Source organism: Bufo gargarizans, chromosome 4 (assembly GCF_014858855.1).
Source record: "Bufo gargarizans isolate SCDJY-AF-19 chromosome 4, ASM1485885v1, whole genome shotgun sequence".
Lineage (NCBI taxonomy): Eukaryota > Metazoa > Chordata > Amphibia > Anura > Bufonidae > Bufo > Bufo gargarizans.
In genome coordinates, this window is record NC_058083.1 from 23,156,621 (window position 1) to 23,171,998 (window position 15,378).

At 42.2% G+C, this 15,378-nt stretch overlaps 1 protein-coding gene across 1 annotated transcript in view; it reads left to right on the forward strand.

Annotated features, from left to right (window-relative positions):
• Positions 1-15,378, forward strand: part of NBAS (NBAS subunit of NRZ tethering complex) — a 678,694-nt gene that overhangs the window by 636,183 nt on the left and 27,133 nt on the right. Inside the window, 1 exon segment of the mRNA XM_044291127.1 lies at positions 4,562-4,690. Coding sequence (XP_044147062.1) covers positions 4,562-4,690 — 129 coding nt within the window.

Sequence of the window (15,378 nt, forward strand, 5' to 3'; positions counted from 1 at the left end):
ATCTCTCTCGTCTCTTTCGACGCTGCTCCTGCTGCCTATTATTCCGTCACAGATCCCTCTCTATATGGTGTTCAATAATTTAAATTCACACCTGAAACTTTTCCAGCGAGGTAACTCTGTTCAAAAGGTTTTTGTATTTATCATCGTATCTGCTTGGCCTTGTAAGTGCCCTTCATTAATAACCTATTTAAATGCAGGCTGTGCATGCAGAAAAAGCAAATGGAATTAATTAGGTCCTTACAATGTGGAACTATTTTCAGAGTTTAATACTGGCAAATGAGCACTGAAGTGTCTCTGTATTAAAATTTCCATTTTTCTATTTTTTTTTTTTCCCCACACCTTCGGTCCTTCACATATGCTATTGTTTCAGTCTATAATATTGAGTTGCTCTAAGGAAAACTAATTATCCCCCTTACTATAATTTACCGTATTGTAGATCAACATTGTATGTGGCAGGTGCTTAATTTCTTCTTGGTGTATGTTGTTAACTGCAGAGCATCATAACATGAAGTGGTCCTAGACTTAAAGGGTTGTCCAGGATTTTACTACTGATGGCCTATCATTAATATCTGTTGGATAGGGATCAGCTGTTCTGCAATAGTGTCAGTGCCAGAACTACACATCTCCATCCATTGTGTAGTGGACAAGGCTGGTTACTGAAGTGAATGCGAGCCCCACTGCAGTAACCAGCTCAGACTACTACACAATGGACAGAGCTCTGTATTTCCAGTGCCAGAGCTACTGCAGGGGTGCGGGGTGTCAGATCTCAGCCAATAAGATATTAATGATCAATAATAAAATCCTAGAATGGCCTTTTAAAATACCAGTAACATGGGGTGCATCTAGCCTTTCTGCTGCCTGAGGCGAAAACTAAGATGACGCCCCCTCTTCCCCATGCCAAATTCTCAACCTAACCCCTTCCCTCCAACCTTAGTGTTAAAGGCATACTTGGAAAGCATTAAATATAGTGCTACAAAACATACTGATTAATATAGTAATACAGTTGAATATGCAGAGCACTCATTTCCCAAGGCCTTTCCGCTGCCACCCACTTGTTCCTATCTGGTGCTGCCTGAGGCAATCGCCTCACCTCGCCTCATTGGTGGGGCACCCCTGCCAGTAACAAGCCAATAATACAATAGTTGTATCTGAGTTACCAAAACTAAGTAGCTGAGTTGAATTGTTGGAAACATTTTTCAGAAGTTTCATAAAATATTAATGACCATGGATGGTGAGCTGGTGGACATGTTGCCTTGTTTTCAAAACCCAAACAGCTTTACAAGTGTCCCTCAGCCAAGACTGGACTGGAAAATAATGGCAGTTACAGTCAAATAGGTCCATTGTTATCAGATAGGAAAAGATATCCAAAGAATCCTGGTTTTCATAATAAATGTAAACAATGACCCTAGTGTGAACAGAGCCTAGCACTTTGGAGGTCACAGCACCAGTGTCACTAACTTGCACTCTGCATCCATTCATATTTCGAACTAAACCTAAAAACAATCCTAAAGGTGGCCACATTAGTTAAATGTTGTCCAGACCCACTGACTTTCGCAGACCAGCCAAACATCTGCCTGGGTGTTCTAAATCCCTCCTCACGAGAGAAAACGGTTTTCACCAGCTACTGAATTCTGGACCAGTAATTGTCCACTATATACATTTCTCTTCAGTAGTCAAACGGTTAAAATGCTCCAAGAAAAGCCTATGGACTCTTTAGAGCATACAAGGACCAAACTTAGTGAAGTTATGGACTTTAATGTAAAAGGTACAGGGCTCACAAAAGCTACAAAATAAGAGAGAAATTTAAAAAAAGGAATAAATAACATAAAGACCTCAAAGACTTAAATTAGATATATATTGACTGAACTCTCTGATTTCTTCAGGACTGGCTGACCATCTAATATGTGTGGCCACCTCTTACCTGACGACGGAGGGGGAGAAGGGATGGGCTGTTGGATTTCAACCTTTCGTTCTTGGTTAGTTAAAGGGGTTGGCTAGTTTCCAGTGCTGATGACCTATCCTCAGGATAGGTCATCAATATCAGATCAGCGTTGGTCCGACTCCCAGCACCCCCGCCGATCAGCTGTTTGAAAAGAAAGCATCAATATTGGAAACTGGACAACCCCTTTGACCTTTCACCAGAGATGTCTGGCCGTGTCTTACTCCCCTCTCCCTTTTCATAACACATGCCTTCTTGGCCAAGCCATACTGGCATGGGCATGAAGGGTAGGTGCTGAGAAATAGTCCGGTCCATAAATATTGGGACACCGACAAAATTCTAACATTTTTGGCTCTATACACCACCACAATGGATTTGAAATGAAACGAACAAGATGCGCTTTAACTGCAGACTGTCAGCTTTAATTTGAGGGTATTTACATCCAATTCAGGTGAACGGTGTAGGAATTACAACTGTTTGCATATGTGCCTCCCACTTGTTAAGGGACCATAAGTAATAGGACATAGGTCCAGAGTTCATTTCGAGTCTGCTATTTGAATTTGGAATCTGTTGCTGTCAACTCTCAAGATGATATCCAAAAAGCTGTCACTCTCAGTGAAGCAAGCCATCATTAGGCTGAAAAAACAAAACAAACCCATCAGAGAGATAGCAAAAACATTAGGCGTGGCCAAAACAACTGCTTGGAACATTCTTAAAAAGAAGGAACGCACCGGTGAGCTCAGCAACACCAAAAGACCCGGAAGACCACGGAAAACAACTGTGGTGGATGACCGAATAATTCTTTCCCTGGGGAAGAAAACACCCTTCACAACAGTTGGCCAGATCAAGAACACTCTCCAGGAGGTAGGTGTATGTGTGTAAAAGTCAAAAATCAAGAGAATACTTCAGGGTTCACCACAAGATGTAAACCATTGGTGAGCCTCAAAAAACAGGAAGACCAGATTAGAGTTTGCCAAACGACATCTAAAAAAGCCTTCACCGTTCTGGAACAACATCCTATGGACAGATGAGACCAAGATCAACTTGTACCAGAGTGATGGGAAGAGAAGAGTATGGAGAAGGAAAAGAAATGCTCAAGATCCTAAGCATACCACCTCATCAGTGAAGCATGGTGGTGGTAGTGTCATGGCGTGGGCATGTTTGGCTGCCAATGGAACTGGTTCTCTTGTATTTATTGATGATGCGACTGCTGACAAAAGCAGCAGGATGAATTCAGAAGTGTTTCGGGCAATATTATCTGCTCATATTATCTGCTCATATTCAGCCAAATGCTTCACAGTGCAGATGGACAATGGCCCAAAGCATACTGCAAAAGCAACCAAAGAGTTTTTTAAGGGAAAGAAGTGGAATGTTATGCAATGGCCAAGTCAATCACCTGACCTGAATCCGATTGAGCATGCATTTCACTTGCTGAAGACAAAACTGAAGGGAAAATGCCCCAAGAACAAGCAGGAACTGAAGACAGTTACAGTAGAGGCCTGAGACCCAGCGTCTGGTGATGTCTATGCGTTCCAGACTTCAGGGTGTAATTGACTGCAAAGGCTTTGCAACCAAGTATTAAAAAGTGGAAGTTTGATTTATTATTCTGTCCCATTACTTTTAGTCCCTTAACAAGTGGGAGGCACATATGCAAACTGTTGTAATTCCTACACCGTTCACCTGATTTGGATGTAAATACCCTCAAATTAAAGCTGACAGTCTGCAGTTAAAGCACATCTTGTTTATTTCATTTCAAATCCATTGTGATGGTGTATAGAGCCAAAAATGTTAGAATTGTATCGATGTCCCAATATTTATGGACCTGACTGTAGCTGTTTGCCAAACAAGCATTAGGCCAACAGTTATCTGACCTGTTTTGGCCATTTTTTTTTTTGTTGCTTTTTGGTCTTTAGGTAGAACATTATGCATATTGGTCCACCACCAATCCATTCACTTCTATGAGACTGATGTAGATAGCGCCCGTCAGTACAATAGAAGTGCATGGAGCGGTGGACCAAGCCATCCATAGAGGAGAATCAGGAACCCACCATTCTCAGGATCACTGGGCGGGGCAGTGGTCAGCCCACCCGCAATCCAGCATTTATCACCTCACCTAGCCTGTGGATTGGTGATAAATATGGTTCGGGGAATAGCCCAGTTGAAGATCATGGTGAGATGCTTTGGTCGCTGCTCGAATCCAGCAAATCTAGAACTGCAACAAAAATTCCTGTTCACACTGCCCGAGCTCCTTGCACAAAAAAAATGTACCATGACATGTATTTTTTCTTTTATAATGTATGTTACATGTTGTGTACTTGTATTTTACGTATTATATTATGTTTCTGCTTTTTAAAGACCTGAGTGCAGATAACCCTTATGCCCTGTCTGCAACCACAGCCGTATTGATATTTGCAGCACTGCTCTCCTTAGAAGTGCTCCTCTCATTTAACCTCATTGTTTGATCTTGTTTTATTCTAACGATCAATGCAGATTTTCTTTTTTTTCCCCACTTTGAAATAAGATGAAATAAAAGCAACACAAATGTACCATCTATAAAGTAAAGAATGGAGGCTATTTCTCCGGCTGTACACATAATGCACGCTGTCACTCTTTTTCTTGCAGTGTATTGATGCGATCTGCTCGCTCTTGTTAGAGCACGACATGCTGCTGACATCACTGAAGTTATTTATCGAGAGCGGCGATCCCAATCTTCATTCAAAGGCGCTGAAGCTCTTAACTGCAGTTACAAAGGTACGAGATGCCGAGCAGCGGGCACATCCTAATGCAATGTTAAAGAGGGATCTCTTAATAAGCAGATAAGCTGTATAATGTCCATACTGTGAGTTCTACAAGTATGGACGTAAAGAGATGGATGCATGAGATAGACAGTGGTGGTGCAATATAACGTGTACAGCCAGCTTAAATGAAGTCTGTCAGCTCCAAAATCACCTTCTTCATAAACATAACTCTATGTAGGGTAGGTGCCCAGAAGCCTAAACATACCCGTATTATGAAAATGCTGTCCAGTAATCTCGAGATAGCTTTCATTTAATTTGTCTGAAAAAGATGTTTTAGGTGCACTAAACATCTGTATGGCAGCACTGTTCGATGCACCATCACTCCATTAAATGTCACCCAGCCTCTCCATTGGAAATCCTTGTCTTGCCCTGTGTCATTGATTCTGGATCCAGGAGTGATGGAATGGTCAAGAGAGGTTGTGCAGCCAGCACTTCCTCAGGATAGGTCATCAATATCTGATCGGTGGGAGTCCGACTCCCGGCAACCCCGCCAATCATCTGTGAGCGCAAACACTCTCGTCAAGATTAAATTGTGTGTAGTCTCGACGGCGCAGTGTAATTACAAGTGCTTGTTCCATTCACAGGTTTTTATTAAACATTTTGTACAGTTTGGCTTCTGCAGCTTGTAGGCTTCACAGTTTATAGCAGCTGCAGGAAACCCTTCTGTGATAAATCTGTCTGACAGCTCGTTCTCCAGTCCCTCTCTGACCTCTCCTGATTGATCATGTAAACTGATTTATTCCCAAATCAAAGTTGAACTTTGATTTTGGCATAAAAGAGCGTAGAAGTTTGTTCAGGAGTATTCAGAGAGGGAGCTAGAGACCGACCATTCAGCCTACGGCAGTTTATTCTGGGCTGCTTTCCTAAGACCTCTCTACCCTTAGGAGTAAATATTCTGTAAGACCATCCAATAATCCAAAAGATGTGATCATTCAGCACCCATTAGATCTGATTAAAAGGATTTAGCAGCATATATTTCTGCTACCCAGTATGAAACCACCACTTAAATATCTTGGAGTGCTGCCTATTTCTTTTCTTTCTATTGCTGGGACTGTGGGTCGGTGCCCTCCCACCTGCACCTGCTCGCTGAACATACCGCAGCTTTTTTTTGTCCACATACCCAGTATAAATGTAGGTATTTAGATTTTTCCGGGGACGATCTAGCGAGCTGAAGTTCTCAGATTTCATGGTCTACACTTCAGGTTCCTTTGAATGTCCTGACGTCACGTGCGCTATCTCTGACTCATTAGCTTTCATTTACAGTAATAATTGCATGCATTCAGAACACATTTGCACCGTGATTGAAGGCACCTGCATCTCAGTCTCTCATAGATCTGTATTTGGCTCTTTGCAATCAGTCTGAAATATTCTCTTTCCAGAGCCTGCATTGTTTAGCTGTCAAGTGAAGATTTTCTCCTGCGTTCTGAGCATGCTAGGCCTGGTGAATCAGGAGCAAGACGCGAACATAAAAATGTCTTATTTGTATGAAATGTTCTTTCTATCTGCCTATTTCACTCTTTCACATTGCATCACAAAACCGTTGCAACGAAAAAGCATTTTTTGTCGCATTTTTGGGCACAAAGTCCCTTTTTTCTAGTGAAAAGGCGTTGTCCTTTTTTTTCTTTTTACTATTAATGACCTATCCTCAGGATAAGTCATCAATATCGGATCGGCGGGGGTCTGACTCCCGGCATCCCCATCGATCAGCTGTATGAAGAGAAGGCAGTGCTTTTTCTGCTGCGTTCTGCAGGTGTAATTACAACTATGGCGTCCCCAATCACTTCTATGGGCCGGCTTCATGCTTCCATCTCAGTGAGCAGGACAGAGAAATTAGAAAAAGAGCAAACAGCAGGTGGCGCTGTACAGATAGAGTTTATTGAATAACTCTGCTATAATACATTTTTAATTACATGCGTTTTAGAAAAGCATTCAGGTCTAGATGCTGGTTTGAAAAATGGAGAATATTCCTTGTGCTTTAAAGAAATGCGTGTTTTTTTGCAGGACTTGTTCTCAAATTTATGGGAAGTCTACAGTGAGGGTCGTAATTTCAGCCCTTGTCGATGGGAAGGCCTGTGCTCACTAATGAGTCACTAATTCCCTGCTTTCTGAGGAGAGTGGCAATATCCCGCTAATCAGAAAGTCAGGCTTTTAAATTATCTCCTTTTATAGATTGTCTCCAGGGGTCTGTGTTCCAGGGATTTTCTGTTTTTAATTAAGAATCGGTGGGAGGTTTCTGACCTCCAGTCTGGCAACTGTTAAAATTTAGCGGCCCACTGTTCAGCTGATTACCCATGTCTGTAAAGAGCATCTCCCCATACTATGATGAGCAGATAAGCAATTATGATGTGAAGAAGTTCCTTTCATATTAGGGGTCATACACACAGCAGAGCCTACAGGGTGGTACATGGGGTCCCAATGGTTCTGCAGTATAGAGCCATAACTTTGCCATGTGCTGCTACATGGTGCCACCATACTGCCCTGTACGGAGGGATTCTACCCAACCAGTAATACGACTGGGCAAGTATATCTCCATAAGGCCTCCATAATATCTCCATAAGGCCTCCATAATATCTCCATAAGGCCTCCATAATATTTCCATAAGGATATGTGGTCCGCAAAGTATGGATGCGGTCCATGTGCCATCCGCATTTATTTATTTTTTGTTGTGGACTCATTGACTTCAATTGGTCCATGGTCTGCGTTCTGCGGACATATTCTCTCTTTTTGCGGAACTGACATACGGATGTCCTATATTTGGCCACAAAATGCAGACCGCGGACCCATTGAAGTCAATAAGTCTGCAAAAAAATGTACGGTATCTGTAGTTTGCAGATATGCAATTTGCTGACCGCAAAATACATACGGCGGTGTGCAGGATGCCCCATCTAGTATCCAGTGGTTTATACAGAACAGATGCAGCTTGGACTTTGTACGCCACTGTAATACGCCTGTGTGCGTGAGACCTTCCAACTTTGTGTAGATCACCACGGATTTGCCCCAAGATCCACAGCAGTAATAGTCCAGCCCCTCAAGGTGTCTTCACATGGGGCAATTTTCCTACCGAAATCTCTACAACTATAAATGGGTTCCATACATCACAAATGGATTTCTGCAAATCCCATTGAAATGAATGGCACAGTCGCAGAAGTTTCCGTTTTGTGTGAAGCTACGCTAGTCATGGGTTTAGTTGAGCAAGCGGAAATGGTGAACATCGGAAGGAATTTATAGGAAAGCGCACGCAGAACATGAATAAGCTTTACCTCGCCCGACTACCCTTTAATATTCTGCTCAGGAATATTGTACCTAAAAGAAATTAAATCCTCCGCACCGCTCCTTGTCCTTTTTAATAGGATTGTGTAGCTCGGTATCTCAGACCTGTGAAGTCTATTACAACGGACTTTGCTATTAACAGGGCAGTTTATTTGGTCTTGTAAAGTGTATATGGGAGATGCCGCCGTCATCAGTGAGTAATTTGTATGGACTGAGTAAGCAGAGCCATGATTCAGAAGAAATTCTGGATTTTGTGGGGTCTCCTGGCTCCGAGATGTAAAGGCTCAGCCTCGGCTCCAGAGCCTGTGCCGTGAATCCAGCGGTATTTCTCATTGTGCTGATATACTGCCTCCGCCAGCGTCCCCTCTCATTTATCCTGCATTTAAGAACCATTTTTTAAACGTCCGTCGACTGAAGAAGATTTAAAATATAGACAGCTTGGCCGAGGAAGACGAGACTCCGCTTATATCATCTGCCCTACCTGCCCCCGTTTGTATCCTGCTGCCAAGAAGCTGCTTGTGTTTTGCTTTTCAAATCATAAAGAAGCAGCTTTGCCCATAAGTAGAGATGTAGCAGAGCTGAGTGTAGCAGTGGGGCAGTTTTTCATGTCACTGCAGGTACCAAGACAAAAAAAATAAAAAAATAATGCACCAAGAAGGAGTTGTTGGAATGAACCTTTCCATGTGTGATTACAATATTGGAGAGAAAGGAGACATTTATTGGGGAAAACTGATCCCATTTGATCCTGCTGGGGTAATGGACCGTGCCAATCATAGGGTTAACAGCCAAGATCTGATCGTCCCCCGACTCTAGACATAGAGTAGGAGCCTGCTGTAAGAACCCGAGCTTGTTCTTAGAGCAGAAGAGCGTCAGCAGCCACTAACCTGTCCTGGGCGATGTCGAAAGGCATTCCTACAGACTGAAGACCTGTAATGCTGTTAAAGGGTTAATAGTGATCTTCTAATAGTAAATTCTTTTTAAAAAATCCGTCCTTGAGTATTGCAGTTTTGTACAGGTCACCGAACCCTGACTATAATCTGGCACTTCCTAATTTTTAGAGATCACCAATTACTTTTCAGCTTTTGCTACGTGTCTTGGTTTCAGGGGCAGCAGCAGGGTTGCCAGCATGGACAGTCCGTAAAAATAGGAGACTTTTTTTTTCCTGTGTCTAGGAAAAAAGATAGATGTGTCCGTGATTATTTTTGAGGCTGGTTGTACTTGACTAGATTATTTTGTTGGTTATTATCATCATTTTACAGCTCACAGTAAATGCTGGTAATGAGGACGTATATCACTTATAATCTATCACTTATAATCTTTATCCTCCATTGTCGTTTTCCAATGTTGGCTGTCTGGGAATTTTGGATAAGTTGTCCAAAAAAATAATAATTTCTTGTTGGCAACCCCGGGCAGCAGTCATCTCATTATATTAACAGGCAGGATTGCAATGAGAGGTAAAACCTAATTTATAAAGTTGGAGACAGATAACACCGGAACCACCATTGACAGCAGATTATATGATCGGCTCACCCTTTTTCCTCTCTCTCTCCCTGCACATGTCACAGAGCACGCCCACAACACTTCTCCATAGACTTCAATGAGTCATTTTCTGTTTCTTAAAGGGTTTTATGTCACCCGATTTAACCCTATTAAGCCTGTCTAACTTTTATAATATGCTAATTAGCCTCTAGGAGCGGGGGGGGGGGGGGGGGGCGGCGTTGTTCCTGCTCCTAGAGGCTCCGTTCTCCCACCTTTGTCGCCTCCCTCCAAGTCCTGATTGACAGGGCCGGGCAGCGCTCGCATCTGTCTGCCAGCCCTGTGCTCTGGTGAAATCTCGCACGGTTCAGGATTCGGCGCAGGCGCAGTGAGGAAGCCTGTGCATTGAGCCACTGAAAACAGGCTCACAGTAGCAGGGAACAACGCGCAGGCGCATTGAAGAGGACACAGTGCATGCGCCAGATTTTGTGCTGAAATCCAACATGACAAGAAAGCAAAGGGCCATCAGTCAAACGCTGAGTGATGGGAAAGGCAGCGCGGCGAGCTTGACTTCAAGACCCTAATTTACAGGGTCAATAAAAGTATTTTTTTCAGGGATTAGACGCATCAGACGGCAAAGACAATCGCAACTTTAGAAATGAGATGAAGATATCGGTAAGGTAATGCCGGTGGTTTAATACGTGTATTGTAGGTGACAGGTTCCCTTTAAACTGAGATTCTGGTGGCATTCCACCACCTTTCCGATCGGGTAGTCTGATTCACTTCCGGATCACTCCACCACCAGAACAGGGAATGCAGATGTGAAACTAGCCTAAGGCTACTTTCACTCTTGCGTTATTTCGGCAGAGGATCTCAATACTGGAATTAAACGGATACGTTTTAATTTTGCACATCAGGATGCGTCCGTTCTGTTTGGATGCGATTCTGTGAAATCAAAAGAAAGAAAGAAAGAAAGGGATCCTTTACTAAATACATTGAAAGTCAATGGGTAACGGATCAGGATTTTTAGGCTCCTAAAAAAACTGATCCGTCACCATTGACTTAGGGCTCATGCACACTGGTGTTGTGCAATTAGCGGTCCCCAATGCATGGACAACATCCGTGTGGCGGCCGGAATGGGTCAGTGATCCGTCCGCACCGTAGAACAGTAGATTTTTTTGCAGTGCGGAGACGCAGACAGAAACCCCACGGAAGCACTACGGAGTGGTTCTGTGCCTCCGTTCCGCACCGCAGCTCCGGATTGCGGACCCTTAGTGTCCATTCACACATCAGTATTTTTCTTTTCCAGATTTCCGTTTCGGTTTTTTGCGGATCTGTGTTTCCGCAAAAAACTTCTGTTTTTACCAATTGTACATGCGCATCTGTTCCATTTTTCAGAAATTTTTTTTTGGAGGAATATATGTTGCTAGGGTACTAAAAAAGTATTTTTTTCCTGGAAACGGATCCTCAATTGCGGATGACATATTGATGCCTTCAGTATGTCATCCACATTTTCGCTGACCCATTGACTACAATGGGACCACAGACCGCATTTTGCGGACAATAGTAGGACAAGCTCTATTTTTTTGCGGATCCACATAACAGAACGGAACAGCGGATGCGGACAGCACACTGAGTGTTGTCTGCATTTTTTGCGGGGCCATTGAAACGAATGGGTCCTCGTTTCGATCCGCAAATTTGCAGAATGGGTGCGGAGTACAAAATACTGACGTGTGAATGGACCCTTACATTGTTTTTATGACCGCACATAAGACTGCAGCTTGCAGCGGTTTTGTGTCCGGTCAGAAAACGGAATGCTGCTGGAACAGAAAATGCAACCTGAACGGATCTCTTTCCATTCAGAATGCAGGAGGACTAAATGGAAACATTTTTTTTCCGATTTTGAGGTCCGGATCTCTATATCGGAAAATAACAGTGTAAGTGTGAAAATAGCCTAAAATATCTGCCCCCAAAGAGGTGATACAGCCCCTCTATTGCCTCCACATCCTATAGTTGTAGTGACGCTGGTGGTAAGTCTTCCCAGGTGGCTGTATGCAAAGCTTTGGGGGCTTTATACTTCTTATCAAAATCCGTTTATTTGGAATTTGTGCTCCTCGAACCCAGTAGAGAGTCGATCTGTGTTTATTTCAAGCAGAAAGGGAGCAACTCGCAGCAGGCAGAGGAAATCATAGACTATTGATTTAGTGACACCGTGCTAGCGCAGCTCGCGCCATGGCCGTGTGTGGAATGGCGTGCCGCTTGCTGATACCATGTATTATTTAGCCATTTGTTAGGGGCTGCTGACATTTTTATGGATGTTTATAGTTAAAAAGGATGGTGTGGAATTGCTGATCCCGAGGATTGTGCCTCCTCTTTCATTCCGGCAGAAATGGTTTCGGAAGGCTCTCTCAGATATTAATGCAATGCGCTTTTCATGTGAATAGGCTGGCACACACTCACGCGCAGAACGGCCTTTGTTTTCTCCCAATTGCTGTACCTATTTTCCTTCTGACTGTAGAGCCATTCAGCAAAATCAGAAGTAGTCGTAGAAGAACGAGCATCGGGCCGCTGCATCGGGGCGATAACTGCGGAGGCCGCTTCATTAGCTTGTATTGTGTTCTACCAGTAACCATCTGTCTGGTACATATTTAAGAAATAGGTTTTGTATTTCTGGCTGCAATTATGAAATATTTATCCCAAAATGTCCACTACTAAGATGACCTTGCCTTTACTGCCGACGTAAGTCACACTCTGTTGGCTGGCTTCATTTTATAGCACCTATAGCGGAAACAAGGTATACGGCCTCAAGACGGTATGAGCAAAAGTGCAAATTACATTTCTGAGGTTTCCATATAGTACTGTACTTATAGTATGGTGTATGTGTAAACTCTAGGTACATATACCTCCATATGAGTCCAGTAGGACAATTGGGGTCTATTTAGCGTTACATAGGGGTATTTTATGAGTTCCAAATTGTGTTCACTAGTTGTACCGTGTGTACTTGTATAAGCTCTATATAGTGTTCAGTAGGTGTACTGTGTGTACTTGTATAAGCTCTATATAGTGTTCACTAGTTGTACCATGTGTACTTGTATATGCTCTGTACAGTGTTCAGTAGGTGTACTGTGTGTACTTGTATAAGCTCTATACAGTGTTCAGTAGGTGTACTGTGTGTACTTGTATACGCTCTATACAGTGTTCAGTAGGTGTACTGTGTGTACTTGTATAATCTCTATACAGTGTTCAGTAGGTGTACTGTGTGTACTTGTATATGCTCTGTACAGTGTTCAGTAGGTGTACTGTGTGTACTTGTATAAGCTCTATATAGTGTTCACTAGTTGTACCATGTGTACTTGTATATGCTCTGTACAGTGTTCAGTAGGTGTACTGTGTGTACTTGTATATGCTCTGTACAGTGTTCAGTAGGTGTACCGTGTATACTTGTATAAGCTCTATACAGTGTTCAGTAGGTGTACCGTGTATACTTGTATAAGCTCTATACAGTGTTCAGTAGGTGTACTGTGTGTACTTGTATATGCTCTGTACAGTGTTCAGTAGGTGTACTGTGTGTACTTGTATAAGCTCTATACAGTGTTCAGTAGGTGTACTGTGTGTACTTGTATAATCTCTATATAGTGTTCACTAGTTGTACCATGTGTACTTGTATATGCTCTGTACAGTGTTCAGTAGGTGTACTGTGTGTACTTGTATAAGCTCTATATAGTGTTCACTAGTTGTACCATGTGTACTTGTATATGCTCTGTACAGTGTTCAGTAGGTGTACTGTGTGTACTTGTATAATCTCTATACAGTGTTCAGTAGGTGTACTGTGTGTACTTGTATAAGCTCTATACAGTGTTCAGTAGGTGTACTGTGTGTACTTGTATATGCTCTGTACAGTGTTCAGTAGGTGTACTGTGTGTACTTGTATAATCTCTATACAGTGTTCAGTAGGTGTACTGTGTGTACTTGTATATGCTCTGTACAGTGTTCAGTAGGTGTACTGTGTGTACTTGTATAAGCTCTGTACAGTGTTCAGTAGGTGTACCATGTGTACTTGTATAATCTCTATACAGTGTTCAGTAGGTGTACTGTGTGTACTTGTATAATCTCTATACAGTGTTCAGTAGGTGTAATGTGTGTACTTGTATAAGCTCTGTACAGTGTTCAGTAGGTGTACTGTGTGTACTTGTATAATCTCTGTACAGTGTTCAGTAGTTGTACTGTGTGTACTTGTATATGCTCTGTACAGTGTTCAGTAGGTGTACTGTGTGTACTTGTATAATCTCTATACAGTGTTCAGTAGGTGTACTGTGTGTACTTGTATATGCTCTGTACAGTGTTCAGTAGGTGTACTGTGTGTACTTGTATATGCTCTGTACAGTGTTCAGTAGGTGTAATGTGTGTACTTGTATAAGCTCTGTACAGTGTTCAGTAGGTGTACTGTGTGTACTTGTATAAGCTCTATATAGTGTTCAGTAGGTGTACTGTGTGTACTTGTATATGCTCTGTACAGTGTTCAGTAGGTGTACTGTGTGTACTTGTATAATCTCTATACAGTGTTCAGTAGGTGTACTGTGTGTACTTGTATATGCTCTGTACAGTGTTCAGTAGGTGTACTGTGTGTACTTGTATATGCTCTGTACAGTGTTCAGTAGGTGTACTGTGTGTACTTGTATAATCTCTATACAGTGTTCAGTAGGTGTACTGTGTGTACTTGTATAATCTCTATACAGTGTTCAGTAGGTGTACTGTGTGTACTTGTATATGCTCTGTACAGTGTTCAGTAGGTGTACTGTGTGTACTTGTATAATCTCTATACAGTGTTCAGTAGGTGTAATGTGTGTACTTGTATAAGCTCTGTACAGTGTTCAGTAGGTGTACTGTGTGTACTTGTATAAGCTCTATATAGTGTCAGTAGGTGTACTGTGTGTACTTGTATAAGCTCTATATAGTGTCAGTAGGTGTACTGTGTGTACTTGTATAATCTCTATACAGTGTTCAGTAGGTGTACTGTGTGTACTTGTATAAGCTCTATACAGTGTTCAGTAGGTGTACTGTGTGTACTTGTATAAGCTCTGTACAGTGTTCAGTAGGTGTACTGTGTGTACTTGTATAATCTCTATACAGTGTTCAGTAGGTGTACTGTGTGTACTTGTATAATCTCTATACAGTGTTCAGTAGGTGTACTGTGTGTACTTGTATAATCTCTATACAGTGTTCAGTAGGTGTACTGTGTGTACTTGTATAAGCTCTATACAGTGTTCAGTAGTTGTGCTGTGTGTACTTGTATATGCTCTGTACAGTGTTCAGTAGTTGTGCTGTGTGTACTTGTATAAGCTCTATACAGTGTTCAGTAGGTGTACTGTGTGTACTTGTATAATCTCTATACAGTGTTCAGTAGGTGTACTGTGTGTACTTGTATAATCTCTATACAGTGTTCAGTAGGTGTACTGTGTGTACTTGTATATGCTCTGTACAGTGTTCAGTAGGTGTACTGTGTGTACTTGTATAATCTCTATACAGTGTTCAGTAGGTGTAATGTGTGTACTTGTATAAGCTCTGTACAGTGTTCAGTAGGTGTACTGTGTGTACTTGTATAAGCTCTATATAGTGTCAGTAGGTGTACTGTGTGTACTTGTATAAGCTCTATATAGTGTCAGTAGGTGTACTGTGTGTACTTGTATAATCTCTATACAGTGTTCAGTAGGTGTACTGTGTGTACTTGTATAATCTCTATACAGTGTTCAGTAGGTGTACTGTGTGTACTTGTATAAGCTCTGTACAGTGTTCAGTAGGTGTACTGTGTGTACTTGTATAATCTCTATACAGTGTTCAGTAGGTGTACTGTGTGTACTTGTATAATCTCTATACAGTGTTCAGTAGGTGTACTGT